This window comes from Lupinus angustifolius, unplaced genomic scaffold (genome assembly GCF_001865875.1).
Source record: "Lupinus angustifolius cultivar Tanjil unplaced genomic scaffold, LupAngTanjil_v1.0 Scaffold_260_25, whole genome shotgun sequence".
NCBI lineage: Eukaryota > Viridiplantae > Streptophyta > Magnoliopsida > Fabales > Fabaceae > Lupinus > Lupinus angustifolius.
The window spans coordinates 5,393-20,240 of NW_017727400.1; the positions used below are offsets into that span (position 1 = coordinate 5,393).

General features: G+C 31.0%; 2 protein-coding genes and 1 long non-coding RNA gene across 5 annotated transcripts; 2 read left to right on the top strand and 1 right to left on the bottom strand.

The window, feature by feature from the left end:
* Positions 1-471: 471 nt before the first annotated feature.
* Positions 472-1,904, bottom strand: LOC109340817 (transcription repressor OFP1-like). Its single transcript, XM_019578557.1, has one exon. The coding sequence runs from the start codon at positions 1,642-1,644 to the stop codon at positions 604-606; it is 1,041 nt and encodes a 346-aa protein (XP_019434102.1). The 5' UTR covers positions 1,645-1,904; the 3' UTR covers positions 472-603.
* Positions 1,905-3,813: 1,909 nt separating this feature from the next.
* LOC109340818 (nipped-B-like protein B) lies at positions 3,814-8,494 on the top strand. Of its 3 annotated transcripts, none has more exons than XM_019578561.1 (11): positions 3,814-5,000; positions 5,031-5,170; positions 5,896-6,008; positions 6,108-6,227; positions 6,341-6,428; positions 6,957-7,048; positions 7,147-7,251; positions 7,562-7,671; positions 7,833-7,920; positions 8,007-8,042; positions 8,135-8,332. In XM_019578561.1, exons 1-11 carry the CDS (start codon positions 4,129-4,131, stop codon positions 8,216-8,218), a joined length of 1,848 nt encoding a protein of 615 aa, XP_019434106.1. In that variant the 5' UTR covers positions 3,814-4,128; the 3' UTR covers positions 8,219-8,332. The 3 variants fall into 3 exon arrangements, with proteins under 3 accessions (XP_019434106.1, XP_019434105.1, XP_019434103.1); XM_019578560.1 differs by having other exon boundaries at positions 3,814-3,986; positions 4,087-5,170; XM_019578558.1 differs by having other exon boundaries at positions 3,814-5,170; positions 8,135-8,494.
* A 3,740-nt stretch (positions 8,495-12,234) lies between these two features.
* LOC109340816 lies at positions 12,235-12,886 on the top strand. The gene is made up of 2 exons (XR_002106844.1): positions 12,235-12,483; positions 12,563-12,886. It is a non-coding gene; the product is annotated as an uncharacterized LOC109340816 (long non-coding RNA).
* Positions 12,887-14,848: the final 1,962 nt, after the last annotated feature.

Sequence of the window (14,848 nt, forward strand, 5' to 3'; positions counted from 1 at the left end):
ATGTTGAATTTGTTTGTGTGCAATGTCACGGTTACATGCATTTCCTCCATACAAATCCAATATTGATGTATTGAATGTGATAGTTGCTAAATCTGGCAAACTCAGGATGCACACATGTGTAGTTTTCCTTAGTAGAGTACTCATCAATTTTCAATCCAAATTTGACCATTTTGGTCTATTCTATGTATTTAGTAATGGTAAAATGAGATTTATAATCATGAACCCTATAGAGTTACTTATGGAAATTGAGTTCACATTTGACACTATACAAGAACCTAGACAACTAGAACAGCTACAACCTTAACAAGGAAGTGGCAAGGCCATTCAGCGTGTACCTTTTTCAGTATTATGTTGCTCATTAAGCCATCTAGCAAGAGAAAGGTTCATAAACTGGAGTCTTTTATCACAGTTCATATCCTAATTCTAAATCAAGTTATTGACACAAAAATCCATGTTGACACAGTAAATTTCAGTTTATCAAGGATTGGAAATATTCATTATTTGAGGATAAACAATTAAGAACCCTGAAAGTTCAGTACAAATGTTGATCCAGAGTGGTGTTACTTACAAGACTATGCATGTGCATTAGATAACCTAAGACCTTTACAATTTGAGTTGTGCCATGCCATACCAAATTTGCTCAAATGCTTTGATAATGAGATCATGGTATTCTCTTGAATTCAGTGAAAGATAGCAGGCAAGTAAGTTCTCCAAATCTTTCGATGCCCGAATCTTGTTCTCCTTAATCATCTCTGACATTGAATCCCTGAAGTCTCTTTGAGGATCAAGAGAGGATTTAAAAACTGCAAAGCCCTCTGGAAACCCTGTATTTTTTGAGGCCTTGCATGCACTTGATGACACACTCCTTCTTGCAAGTTTTGGAGAATTTACTCTAAGTCTTATACCAGTAGAACTCGCCGAGGATTTTCGAGCTATAGAACTGGTTTTTTGCTCTCTTTGAGTTCTAGATTTTCGAGCTATAGACTGATAAGCATGTAGCTCATCCAATTTAGCTGAACTCCTCAACTTAGTTGCTTCAATTACCTTATCATCAAACCTCACTGGTTTAGTCAATATTGGAGCAAGTTCTATCTGTGAAATTGTATGAAATTCATCTAGATTTTCAGAATTTCCAGTGAAGGATTCACCATTGCTCATGTCAATGATTATATCATCAGTTGAAGAGCTAAGCCTATTAACCAAATTGGGAGCAGAAAACTTATCGCAATCAGACTCAGATGAATCATATTCATTTCGGTTTGACTCGGATGAAATCTTTATAGATGAAACATAATAGTTTGGAGACTGAATGTGATTTGGCTTAGTCCAATTGTTTTTGGAATGAATGGTTTTTCTTATGGCCCTTCTCTTGGATGATGACCTTCTTGGTGAATCAATGAATGTGATGTTTGAATATTTGGTGTAAATAGGGGAGTTGCATAACTTACCTACTTTTTTTGGTTCAATGGAGAAATAATGTGAGTATCTTGGTTGTGACATTTGTGATGTTGATGGTGAAGTTACTTTGCTATTCATGACATGATGAGAAGAACCATTTTGCTTCCTTGATCTGTTCATGTCTCTGAGCTTGTAAAACCAAGCATTTGGCATCATATTTGACAACTTGAACTTGTTATTACCCATCAAAGATATGGTTCAACAACAACCTTGCTAGCTCTTAGTGTTTGTGTGTTTATCTATTTTGAAACCTTGGAATTGTTCCAATTCTGAAGAGCTGAAATGAAAGATGTGGTCATGTGGAAAGACATAACTTTGTTTATAATAGGAAAAACATTAAAGTTGGTGGTCTAGTACAAAGAAAAAGTTCCAAAATGAAAGCAAAGGAACCAACTATGTCCACCAAATGACTTTCTCTCATCATTGCTTCCAGCAAGATACACAAATATGACTCATTCAGCAAAAGATTTATGCAACAATATATAAGTTTTATATACTGACGTTGTATTATTCATTATTCATGTTTAATCATTATTGGCTCTTAAAAAGTAATACAAATGAATAACAAATGATATACTAAATGTGTATAAATTCTTATATTGATAGTACATATATATTTCACTCGTAACTATTGGTTTTTTATATCCAATCTTATCTAAGCTATTAATTCCTTGGTAACTTCCCATACATACAATTCATCCTTATGCAAAAGATGCCCAAAAAAATATTTACATGCACAAAATCTTAGAAGAGATTTAAAAAGAAAGATTGCTCCTTTACCTTGTCCAAGAAAATATTAGAATTAAGTAATTAACCAGCAATATGCCATGTGAAAATAAGTATTCCTAGGTATTTTATGTGTATGAGTATGCAGTATTTAAATGTGTGATCAAGGTTTTAAATAATAGTTCTCGTAACAGTTTCTGAAACTTCATTAGAGTTTAGTATCTAAGATGACTAATCTTATGGTGCAACTATTAATTTGGTTACAGGGATAAAACTGTCAATGTTGTAATTTCAGCATAAGTGGTTTAAATTTGTATGTGACTAAAAAAGCATGTTCAAGTTTTAACAGAATCTAACTCTGAACTATGTCATCTACTAGTTGCAGTATTGAGATTTCATCACCTAAGTTAAATAGTATGTTGATTTAATAATAATTAAAAGTTGCATAAAAGCACATATGGATCATAGGCATATTCATTACATTGGTGGTTGAAGTCCCCTTACATGTGGATCATAGGCATATTCATAACAGGATTGTCTTCCATTATTGCTTATACTTTTTCTTTTTTTAGTGTGCACTTTCTCTTTCTTCTTATTTTTGCTGGTAGTTGAAGAGTTGTAACTCATAATCTGGTTCTCCACTCTCTTTTTAGATATGAATGTATTTAATCTTTAGTAATCATAAATTAAGCAATCAAGGGGAACCATTTACAAATGCTGGTTTCATTTATTCCCTGATTCCTGGCTTTAGAAATTATGACATTCTTTTCTTTTTTATCAATTAAGTAAACATCTCTCTCAACCTATTGGACGAGTCTCTCTTTTTCTATGCTTATATTTGAGAGAAGAGTATATACAATACTATACATTGTGATACATCATCTACCATTCTTATTTTAATTATCATTATCTTTTTAAAAATATAATCAAAATACATAATGAATAATATAATGATTATGTATACATTTTTACACTAATACTGTTACATCATGTAATTATCATTTCTTTGTAATGATGATGAGTATTATGTCTACCTACTACTAATCCCATAGTTTCAAAACCATTTTTGTATTGTTATTGCTAAAGTTAAAAATCTACCTTCAATGATGTATAAGATCAGGTCACAAGTATTTGATCAGTGTATTTGAGTAATATTTAGTAGAGTAAATTATAAAACACTCCTTTTTTACACACCTATACAAATTACATATCTAAGAAATAGAATAAATATGACTAAATTACTGAAATTACACAAAATTATCCCTCTTTTTTACCTACATAATACTAATTACCTTTACATAAAAAATAAGTGTGATATTTTAAACAAAAAATAGTTTTAAGTACAATTAAGGTAAACAAAATATAGTATATTGTAAAGACAAATCCAAATAATACATACATTATAATTCTTCATTATTTTTCATTTATTACAATATAATATAAGAGTTATCTGAATAATATTTCCTTAAAACTCGTAATGTACTCATATTTATTATATTTCTTGATATGTATATTGGAAAGATAGGTGTAGCAAGCCCAAAACTGAGAAGAGCTAGTCCTTCTTTCTTGCATGTGCTATTTGAGCCCATGGCATTTTTTATTCTCAACCTATTCAACCCAACACTAAAATTTCACAACCTTTGTTTCCTTCATGTACGAGGTTCACTGCCTCCACCACCAACAACAACCTCATTTTTCATAAACTCGCTGCAAAGTTCTTCACTTTCCAACTCCACAGCGAAACCCAGTTGCTTATTTTTTCTTCTAATCGCTTCTTCTCAAGGAAATAATAACTCTTTAAGGTAGTTCTAACCCTGTTGTTTTATGCTTTGTTGCACACATAATACAAATGGGGTGTTCTTTTTTCTATTGATTTTGACACTGTTGTAATTATTGATATAGTGGAAGAGTGAACTGTGTAACTTTGTAACATTGGATAGAACAATGTCTACTGAGGGAAGCTTAAGGTTGAAGCTAAAAAAGAAGGCTAAAGTTGTAGTAAGAGTTTCTAGGAATTCTGTGAGAAATAGAGGGGACGAAAATTCTTTTGACAGTGAAAGGGTTTATGATAGAGAAAATGGGTTGAAACAAAGGGGGAAATTTAGAGGAACGGAATCAGGTGAAGAAGGGAGGGCTTTGAGAACCAGAAAGAATGAAAATTCCTTTGACAAGGAAAGGGTTTATGATAGAGAAAATGGGTTGAGGCAAAGGGGGAAATTTAGAGGAATGGAATCAGGTGAAGAAGGAAGGGCTTTTAGAACCAGAAAAAATGAAAATTCCTTTGACAAGGAAAGGGTTTATGATAGAGAAAATGGGTTTAAGCAAAGGGGGAAATTTAAAGGAACGGAATCAGGTGAAGGGAGGGCTTTAAGAACCAGAAAGAATGAAAGTTCTTTTGATAAGAATAGGGTTTATGATAGAGAAAATGGGTTGAAGAAAAGGGTGACATTTAAAGGAATGGGCTCAAATGGAGAAGGGATGGGAAGGGAGTTTGGTGAGAACAGAGGAAAGTTGAGAACTTTGAATTCTAGTGGGAGGAATAAGAGGATATATGCTAAGGAAGAAAGGTTTGAAAATGGGAAGTTACGGAATGATGGTGGAGAATCAAAGAAGACTTTGTTTGAGAATCTGGAGAATCAGGTGAAACATGAACTTCTTGAAGAGAAAACCGATGACCACCGTACAATGTGGGGTCCTGGAGTATCATGGAGTGGTGGTAAAAAAACCAAGCATTCGACTGACAAGGTGAAGGACAAGAAGGAAAATTCAAGTATTATAAAGAAACAGGACCAAGATAAACCAGGGTTAGCGAAAAAGGACCAAGATAGATCCGGGTTAATGAAAAGGGACCGAGATCAAGCAAAGTTGGGTGGTGATGCTGAGATACTAGATGATCGGCCAAAGAAGAAGAAGAAAAAAGTAATAAGGATCGAGTACCCTAATGACATCTCAAAAAAAAGAGTAGATGATGTCCTTGATATCAATGGTAGGTGACCTATCTTCCTCTCTTTGCATAATAATTGATACTGTCTGACATTTCTGCTGTATTTTTGTGCTAATATTTGCCTTTGGAATTGTAAAATTTATTCTGACATCATACTGGTGATTGAGAGAACATTGCTAAGTGCTAATGATTATACATTTTTGTAAATGTTAATTAATGTATGTTTTAATTCCAAATAATTCAATATTTATTATTAATTGAACACCCATATCCGTGATTTGATGTATAAGATGGGCAAGTTATGTCAGTCGCGACCTGCAGTTTAGATATGTATTGATTTAATGACTTAAATTTACATAGAGAAGACAAATAAAATTGTGAAATTCTGAATTATTGTCTTATATTTTGAACACTGAAATTTTGATAAATGATGAGCCGTGGCCCGTGGGTAAAAAGTAAACTTGTTTTTAGTTAGTATAGTTAAGAAGGGTTATGTTATTTATAGCACACTTTCCCTTTCTCGTGAGCACAAATGCCGACATTTTAATTTCAGAAGAAGGGGCTTTCAGTTAAAAGATTGAAACATCTGACAAGTGTTTTTCCTTGAATATTTATGCTTTCTGTTGAAAGTTCAAACACTGACTATTTTCTGTACTGTTTATCTGCGAGCAGACAATAACATGGTTAATTATTGTTTTTCTTGAATCTAATGTTTTTTTATGGTTTACATGGATATCTTGAGGATTGATACCTTAAATTAATTTCAGGAAGTAAAGAAGAAAATAAAAGGGAGCCTGAAAAGGAACCTGTGATGTCCAAGAATGCCGAATTCCGTGCAATACAACCTAGCCCTTCAATACTTTCCTTTGTCGAAAACAATGTAATTTGTATGAGCAGGGACTTTGATTGATGTTGATAATGTTGTTTATTGTTTCCATGAATATATTTTGATTTCTTGCACTGTTTTTATTATTCGCAGCTGTTGGGCAAGAGGCGGTTGATTGATTTAAGAAGGGCAGGTTACAATATTGATCTTTCTGCACCATTAGATAATATTCCATTTTCTAAAAGCGCAGAAAGAGAGAGAATTGAAGAAAATGTATGTACCTGTTTTATGTGTATGAAAAAATAATTTATGCAATGCTATTCAATTTGAGGTTTGTTGCTTTGCCTCAGTTAATGTTGACATTCTGTGTTGATTACTTGAGACAGGCTTTTAAAAATAAATTGGAATTTTTTGCTGCTGCGAAGGTCTCATCATCATTTCCTCCTCCTAATCTTCCAGAGATTGCATTTGCTGGTAGGATTTTAAATTACTATCATTTCATCTCTCTTTCTTTGTCCCTTTGTTTTCTTAGGTTACTTCAATTATGTTGCATTTATTTGGTTTGGTTGTGAACTTTTGATATTTGATAATTATTATCTTGTTTCTGTTTTCATTATTGTTAGTTGTTCTGTATCTGTCATCCAAAATATGATTATTGCTAATGAGTGCCCTACAGGCACTTGTTAATGAAAACAATAAAGGGGAAAATGTATTAGAATACTAAGTTTACAAGTTCTCAAAGTATTAAATTCATGATTTCCAAGGTGAAATTACCTCTTTTATTACCTTAATTAGTGCCCTTAGGGTACTGGTTAGTCGTTAACATTCCCCGAATAATAATAGTATAGTGATAACTGATAAGAAGGATTTAGGATTGTTTTCATCACCACCTTATTTTGAGGGATCTGATCAAGTGAACAAATCTGGGTAAAGTGTAGGATGTTAGATGTTAATGTACTTTCAAATGAAGTGATATTTTTCTGATTGTGTTCTGGTTAACAGGAAGGTCAAATGTCGGGAAGTCGTCTCTTCTTAATGCACTCACTAGACAATGGGGAGTTGCACGTACATCAGACAAGCCTGGCCTTACACAGGTATCCTAGGTTCATAAAAATTCGCATATGTGGAAACCCAAAAGATAATGTGTTGAAATATGGAATATCTTCTATAACAAATGATGCGTTCTCTGCAGACAATTAACTTCTTCAACCTGGGAGCAAAGCTTTGCTTAGTTGATTTGCCAGGATATGGATTTGCATATGCTAAAGATGAAGTGAAAGAAAATTGGGAGGAGCTTGTAAGTGTGCAAATTGTATTTAATTTCTCAGTGTTCAAGTTGTTCCTTATATTGCTTCAAGTTCATATCGCTATAGGTGCTACCTTTTCAAAGTTTTAAGTTTATATGTAATTATTGTAATTGCTATTCACTAAGCTTCCAATGCTGCTCTTAGCTAATAGATATTTATTTTACTTGTGTCATCTGTCTTCACTCTTGGACTGTATATGGTTGGCATTTTCCTCTTTTTATTGTTGACATATGTAGTGGTTTTTGAGTTGCTTTGTTATTAAGCATGGATAAATTGTTTCTGGAAAACCTCTACTTGTAGGTTAAGGAGTATGTTTCCACAAGAGTTGGTCTCAGACAAGTTTGCCTTCTGGTTGATACAAAATGGGGTATGAAGCCGAGAGATCACGAACTAATTGATCTAATGGAAAGGTACACACCACACCGGCAATTGGTGAAGTGCACCTTTGTTCTTTCCTTTTTCCTTGGTTAAATTACAGCTAGAAGTCTGGCCTGTGTTGTGATCATATAAACTCAAAATGGAGCGTGTCATTTATACCTAAATTTATTTGACGGGTGATATCAATTTGCAGATCAAGAACTAAGTACCAGGTAGTATTAACCAAGACAGATGTGGTTTTCCCAATTGATGTGGCTCGACGTGCCATGCAAATTGAAGAGGTGAGTATTTGCCTTCGAAATAAACTTTTTATCTGAAAATTAGTGTTATTTTTTGGAGACTAACAACCTTCTGCATACTTGTTCAGAGTCTATTAGGGAACCAGTCTATAGTTCAGCCTTTGGTAAGCTGATTCTTATCTCACATTTGTTCATACTTCCCCCCTTTTACTGACATTGTTGCTAAGCTTTGTCTTATGCGTTGTGCTTAATGCAGATGATGGTAAGCTCAAAATCCGGAGCAGGTATCCGAAGCCTAAGAACAGTTCTTGCCAACATAGCTCGATTTGTGAAAATATGAAAGATATAGTAAGGTGGTTTTGTTTTGTTTCTGGTTTTCAAGTTTTTTCGTCTGGTTTCCCCTAAGAACGTTGGAAAGTAGTTAAGGTGTCTTGAAGTTTGAAACTAGGACCTTCACCCAAATGCTTGTTTGCTATAACATTAATTGTTAGAGAACATTTTTTCAAAAGCTCTCAATGAGTCTTTTTTAGTCATAAAATCCAAACACACCAGAGTGCATGCTGTTTGAATTTAAGCATGATCTATGTAAGACCTTATAAGCCAACTTAGGTTGATATATCAACATTGGGTGATGCAACATTAGTTGTTCCTAACTTCTTTTTTTCATATCATTAGTCTTGGCAGAGAAGTAACTAGGAACTCACTTTACTGAGTACTTTGGTGCAACATTTTTGGCTTCATCAATCATATTTTTTGTTACTATTACTTTCTCACTTGTTGAAGAAAACATAATAATCAAAAGTCGGGCTTCGGCATAGTGGGGTCTGGGAGGGTAGGTCTACGTCGTATTTACCAGTTCAAGCGAAGATATTATTTTCAGGATTTAAACTCATGAGGTTACAAGATAAACAATCTTACTTATGTAAACCATGAAGGTGCAAATTCCACTATTTCCTAGTTTAAAATGACATTAGAACAAAATAATAATTCCTGTTTGCAATTGCATAATTCTTATTGAAACTAATTTGAGATATGGCCTTGTCAATCAATTCTTATTGAAACTAATTTGCAATTATAGAAAGAATGCTCTATATTAAAAAGGTGGCTGTGGAATGTTGGACATTAATCACTGATTTGACTGTTTTGAGTTTTAACAAAGCTTATAAAAAAAGCAATATGTACGCCAGAGGGAACTGGTGTTTTAATGGACTTAGTGATGTAAGATCTTATTGGATTTTCAGATAGACCAAAAGGTTAAATATTCGATTATTGAGAATGACACTTGTAGGAAGGGGTAGTTATATATTTTAAAATAGATTAATTTTTTATCTATAAAGTTGGGGATGCTTTTGATTATAAAAGAAAAACTTGTGGATAAGTTGGAAAGAATGAGCTTCTATAGGTCATTAAATAAGTATCGAGTCCAACTGAAATTAAAATTACCCATTATTACATCTGCAGTTAATAAATACATAAGTTGAACAAGAAATAAGATTAAACTTCGGCCTAAGTATTTCATTATATATAAGTGTGTTTGGTAAAATTGGTCGAAGGCTGAAATGTCGATGATTAAATGTTGCTAAGCTTACATATTTAATAAAACGCGATGAATGTGGTAAATTGATGTGAAAAATATTATAAAGTTGAAGATTATAAGATATAAGTCACTTTTAGGGATTCTCATATTAGAGTTTATAATCTTGAGACTTTTTTAAAATCCCCCATTTACCTAGTAGGGCTACAAACTTATTTTTTTTTTTTGTGAAATAAGATTGTTGATTAGCTTATAATCCTCTTCAAACCTCCTTAAATATGAGACCACATTTTTTGTCTCATAAAACGTATTATTCAATGTATTACTTAATGCGATTGGTTGGAAAAAAAATATTTAAGTTTAAAATTTAATAATTAAGAGTTTTTTGATCAATCGCATCTAGTAACACATGAAGTGACACATTTTGTGAGACAAGATGGGATGGAGATCACATGTCCTAAGAGGTGTCTCAAGTCAATCAAAATACTTCATTTTATTACTTTTTGCTTTTAAATTTTTTATTTTATCTACATGTTAATATATGATTGTCTTAAAATATATAATGTAATACTGTTAGAGACAGATGATCCACATCCGAGAAGATGTGCTCCAATGTTTACAACTTTTTGTCTTGGCAGATAAGTGGGGTTTCTTAATTTAGTGCTCCTTTTTCTTTGTTATTTTGTATTGTTATAAATCACAAAGTAACCTTTTATTTTTATGTTATTTTATAAAATTTGACTGAACTACTAACCACATGCGTTACCTTTTCCATTGTCTGTATCCACCACCCCCTAATCTAACTCTTCCAGGAGAAAAAAATTACAGACACTATATAAATTTTATATGTTATTATTATATGATTTATTACATATTTTATTATTATTGACTCTTCAATAAAAAAAAAATATAAATAAATAATATATAATATACTGATTATAAATATTATGTTCACTATTTTAATTTATCACAAAATTAGGGTGGGTGAGCATTGCAGCACTTTTGATTAGGATATGTTTATGAAACCAATGGTTAGATTAATTAAAAAATAAGAAATAGTGGATGAAAATTTTAGTATCATTCTTCATCCACGTTTTACTCATTATTAAACAAAAATAACATAATTAATTGCCGGCGACATACTAACCATTTAAAAAAATTACATTACAATAAATATATAATAAATTGTAAAAATTGAGGGAATTTTTTTTGTTTCTCACATGTATCATCGTACTAGAGGTAATCTTGTCCGAGCCGTAAACATCTACAGGTATGTGGGGCTAACTCTCTCAGTGGACATTTTTTTCATCCACAAGACTCGAACCCAAAACATTGTTTAAAAGAAATCAAGCATATACTACTTGAATCACGCCCATTGGTAAAAATCAAAGGAATTTTGTCGTATAAAATTGTTGAAATACACATAATACATAAAAAAAATGGTGTCTAGTGTAATAGCAAAGAAACTATTTCCAGCATTTCAGGTTATAAACTTCTAGCACAAGACAAATAATATGACCATTATACTTCATAGTTCCCAAGTAAAAAGAGTATATGCTCAAATAAATTAAAATGTTATATTATTACTTTTAGACAAATGTACCAAATCTAAAAATTAAATGAAGACAATGGGTGTGTTAAAAGTGTGAAGTTTGATAAAAGTTTGGAGATTTGTAGTCAGGATTTAATTTCCATGTATATAGAGGGAAAAACAGTTACAACGTCAATTTATTACATTATAAAATTGTTGAATCTCATAATAACTGCATCAAACGCGATATACATTCTATTATTAAATATAAATAAATATAAAGAAAGTTGACTCTGACGGTAATAATATGTGTGATTCTTTTAATTAAAAAAATTAAAAGGATTAATAAACTTTTCATTCATGTAATAATAGTGGAAAGAATAACAATTTTTCGGCTGCATAAACATTGTATATTAGTGCTAGTCGATGTAAATATGAACGTATCCATAATTTTGACCGAATACACTAGGTATAAATTGATAAAAAAATATAAATGTAGGATAACTGAAATTTCAAACCTAATATGATCTAATCTAATTTATTATGAAAAAAAGTTCAAATATTTATATACTATCAATTTATTAAAATTTTGTTTATTATATGTTAATTATGTATAAATTTTCATACTAACCAACACATATAAGTTATACTAATTTATTATGCAAAATACAGCAATTAATTGCATCGAAATTTGAAAACCTTTCTTAGAGATTCACAATCTTATGACACAATTTGCACATTATTTTATTATTATCATTGGGTAGTGAGGATTAAGTTTAGAAACTGAGTTGAATCAAATTGTTTAGAATCCAACTCGAAACTTAGACATAAGTTTGATATGATTTATTTTTTTAACTCGAATTTGATTTAGTTAAAGTTTATAAACTGTTCAATTTAATTTGAATTAGTTCATTTTTACACCTTAAATAATTAATTAAATTTTAAAAATATTAGATAAAGTTATATATATAAATATAATAACAATCAACATAAAACTATTGGAGAATCATGTTTTAATAACAATAAATATAAAATATTAATTTTTATATATTTAAATATTATATATAAAAATATAATATAAATATAAAAATGATATATATATTATAATTATATTGAGCTAGTTCATCAACTTTAACGAGTCGAACAACTTATAGTCCGGTTTGTTTATGTAACAAGTTCAACTCATTTATTTCATTAATCCAAACTAAATAATAAATTGAGTTTGGAACGAATACCGTGTTATTTCAATTCATTCTGAAGACGATTAAGCATCATGTATTACTCCACATCCCGAAAACACCATAATTAAGCAAATTTCTCAATCACTTTCTTCACATAGGAATTTGATTTGAGAATTGAGAGAACCCAAAAAATGTGCCCTCTCAGACTCATCCTCATTTTCTTGTCCGCAACCCTCGCTGGTTTCTTCGTACTTAGAAACCTAAGATCTCAACCACACGTTGAAGACGATGATGATGTTGTTCCTCATACTCAAGAAAAAACAGATTCTTCCAATCCTTCATCAATTGGAAATTCCAAGGTTGACCCATTTCCCCCTTTTGCTTCAATTTTCATAAAAATGTTGTTTTTCTTAAAACCCCTAAATTTTTGTGATTCAGGTTAGGGTTGCATTAGAATCTGGGTTCTGGACATTTGTTGACATGGCGAGTGGACGTTATCTTTGGAGAAACATGGTATCTTCATCTTCAAAGCGCTCATGCTAATTTCATGAGTGATTGATTGTCCCTTATTGTTACCCTTATTCATTTTCATGGATATCTAACGGTGAATGAACATTGCTTATGATATTGTAATATTTGGATCAATTTGGATACTCTGTATCATAGCTTGTTGTTGTTGTTGGTTTTGAAGTCTTATATAAAAAATGTTAATGTTTTGAATGGTGAAGATCACAACCCAGTGATTTTTCATAATGTGTCCTTTTACTGTTTCTGTTATGAATTGTTGTTTTGCCTTTTGTTTTCATGTAAGAGTATAAGTTTCTAACTTTCTATTGAAGATTATAAGGAAGAAGATATTTGTGGGTAAAGCATAGGAATTTGATATTATGGTAGTAATTGGTGGATTAATCATTAATCATTAATCAAATGCAGTGTCCATTAGAGAGATTTTTTTGTGAGTGTGTTTAGCTTCTTGGAAAATGTAGAAGTGTAATGTTTTTACCTTATTGGAGTTATAATCATTAGCTTAAGGCGTTATTGTTTAGCAACAAAAGGTATATGATAATCTCCTATTGATGTAGGAATAGGATAGGCGAATTGTTTCATTATTTGTAGTCAAACTTATATGGGCATGAAACAAAATTAAAATTTCATTGTAATATTTATGCATTGTTAGTGTAAAGATTTATACACAATTAAGATATCATTCATTTATATTAATTTTTTTGAATAGTCAAGCATGAATGGTGGATGACACAATGATATTATATAATTAGTATATACATTTTTTTTCTCTTAAAATTTTGATAGGATAAGATTGTGATTTTAGGATAGAATAATAATGATGGAAAATTAAATGCTTATTGAACGGACTTATGTACTGATGGAAAATTAGATGGATAGAGGGTAATTGAATGTGTGGTTCAGTAGAAATAATAAGTCAATGATAGAGAAATAAATTGGTGACTGTTAAGTGCTGTGAACAGCGTTTGTGATTGTGGGACTAAAAAACCTAAAAAGCAAAGTCTTTATATGAATTAAGAAGACTAAAATGTCAATCTCTTAGTTAATTAGATACATTACTTTCCAATCTCTTAACCATTGGCCAGCAAGACTATTCCCAATAGTATTGCTACTTGTTTGTATTGGTATCTTAGTAGATTGTAATATTTATATATTATACAGATTTATATACAATAAGTATATCATTTATTATTTATTTGTATTACTTTTTAGTAAATAATCAATAATGATTAAATATAAATGATACAATGATAATGAATAAAACTCATTCGTTGTCTGCATTCATTTGTTCTCATTTTTAGTATACAGGATTTAGAGATGAGATTATTCACACCCAATTGTCTTTTTACAAGCCTATCGAAACCAATTATTTGTTAAGTTAACCAAAAATCGACCGGTAATATAGGAATTTGAAATGACATTTAAGAGTGTCATTATCTCACCATAATAATAAAAATCCCACCGTGGAAGGGATCAAGCTAACTCACAAATCCTTAATTATCAATAATCACATAGCTGATGTCAAAGTACGAATTGTGTTTAGTCGAGTGCAGGTTCCTATGTGAATAAGGGGCTCATAGAATGGAAAATAGCACAGAAATTTAAAAAGGTTGTACTAGTGACTTGCAAGATTTTGATTTGCAAGATTTTGATTAAATGCAATCTATATATCTATCTATTAACAATATAATAAAAAAAAATCTCTCATGTCACATGTTACTTTCTCCTTCCTTTATGCCACATGTCACTCTCTCCTTATATTTTTTCCTTCATGCCACGTGTCACCTCCTCTTCACATATTTTTCTTCCTACTTTTTATATATTATATATTTTATATGCTAATAATAATTTAATATTAATTAGTGATTGGTTCATGTCACTACCCCACTAAAAAATTGAGTGTTTATAACATCTATGTTTTGTTATGTTAAAAAGTAATAGTTATTGAACATTAGATGAAATTGAAATCATTTTTCACATTCAAATTATTTATTTACATTAATCTATCTATATAATTTAATATTTACCATTAATCTAAGAATAATTGTACTTTTTCACCTCATCAAAGTTTTTGACATTTTTCGCACTGAATTTTAATATCACAGTTCAGATTCTTTGAATTTTAATTTTTCTCTATTAACAACATAATAAAAAAAAACTCCCTTATGTCACATGTCAATTTCTCCTTACATTTTTTCC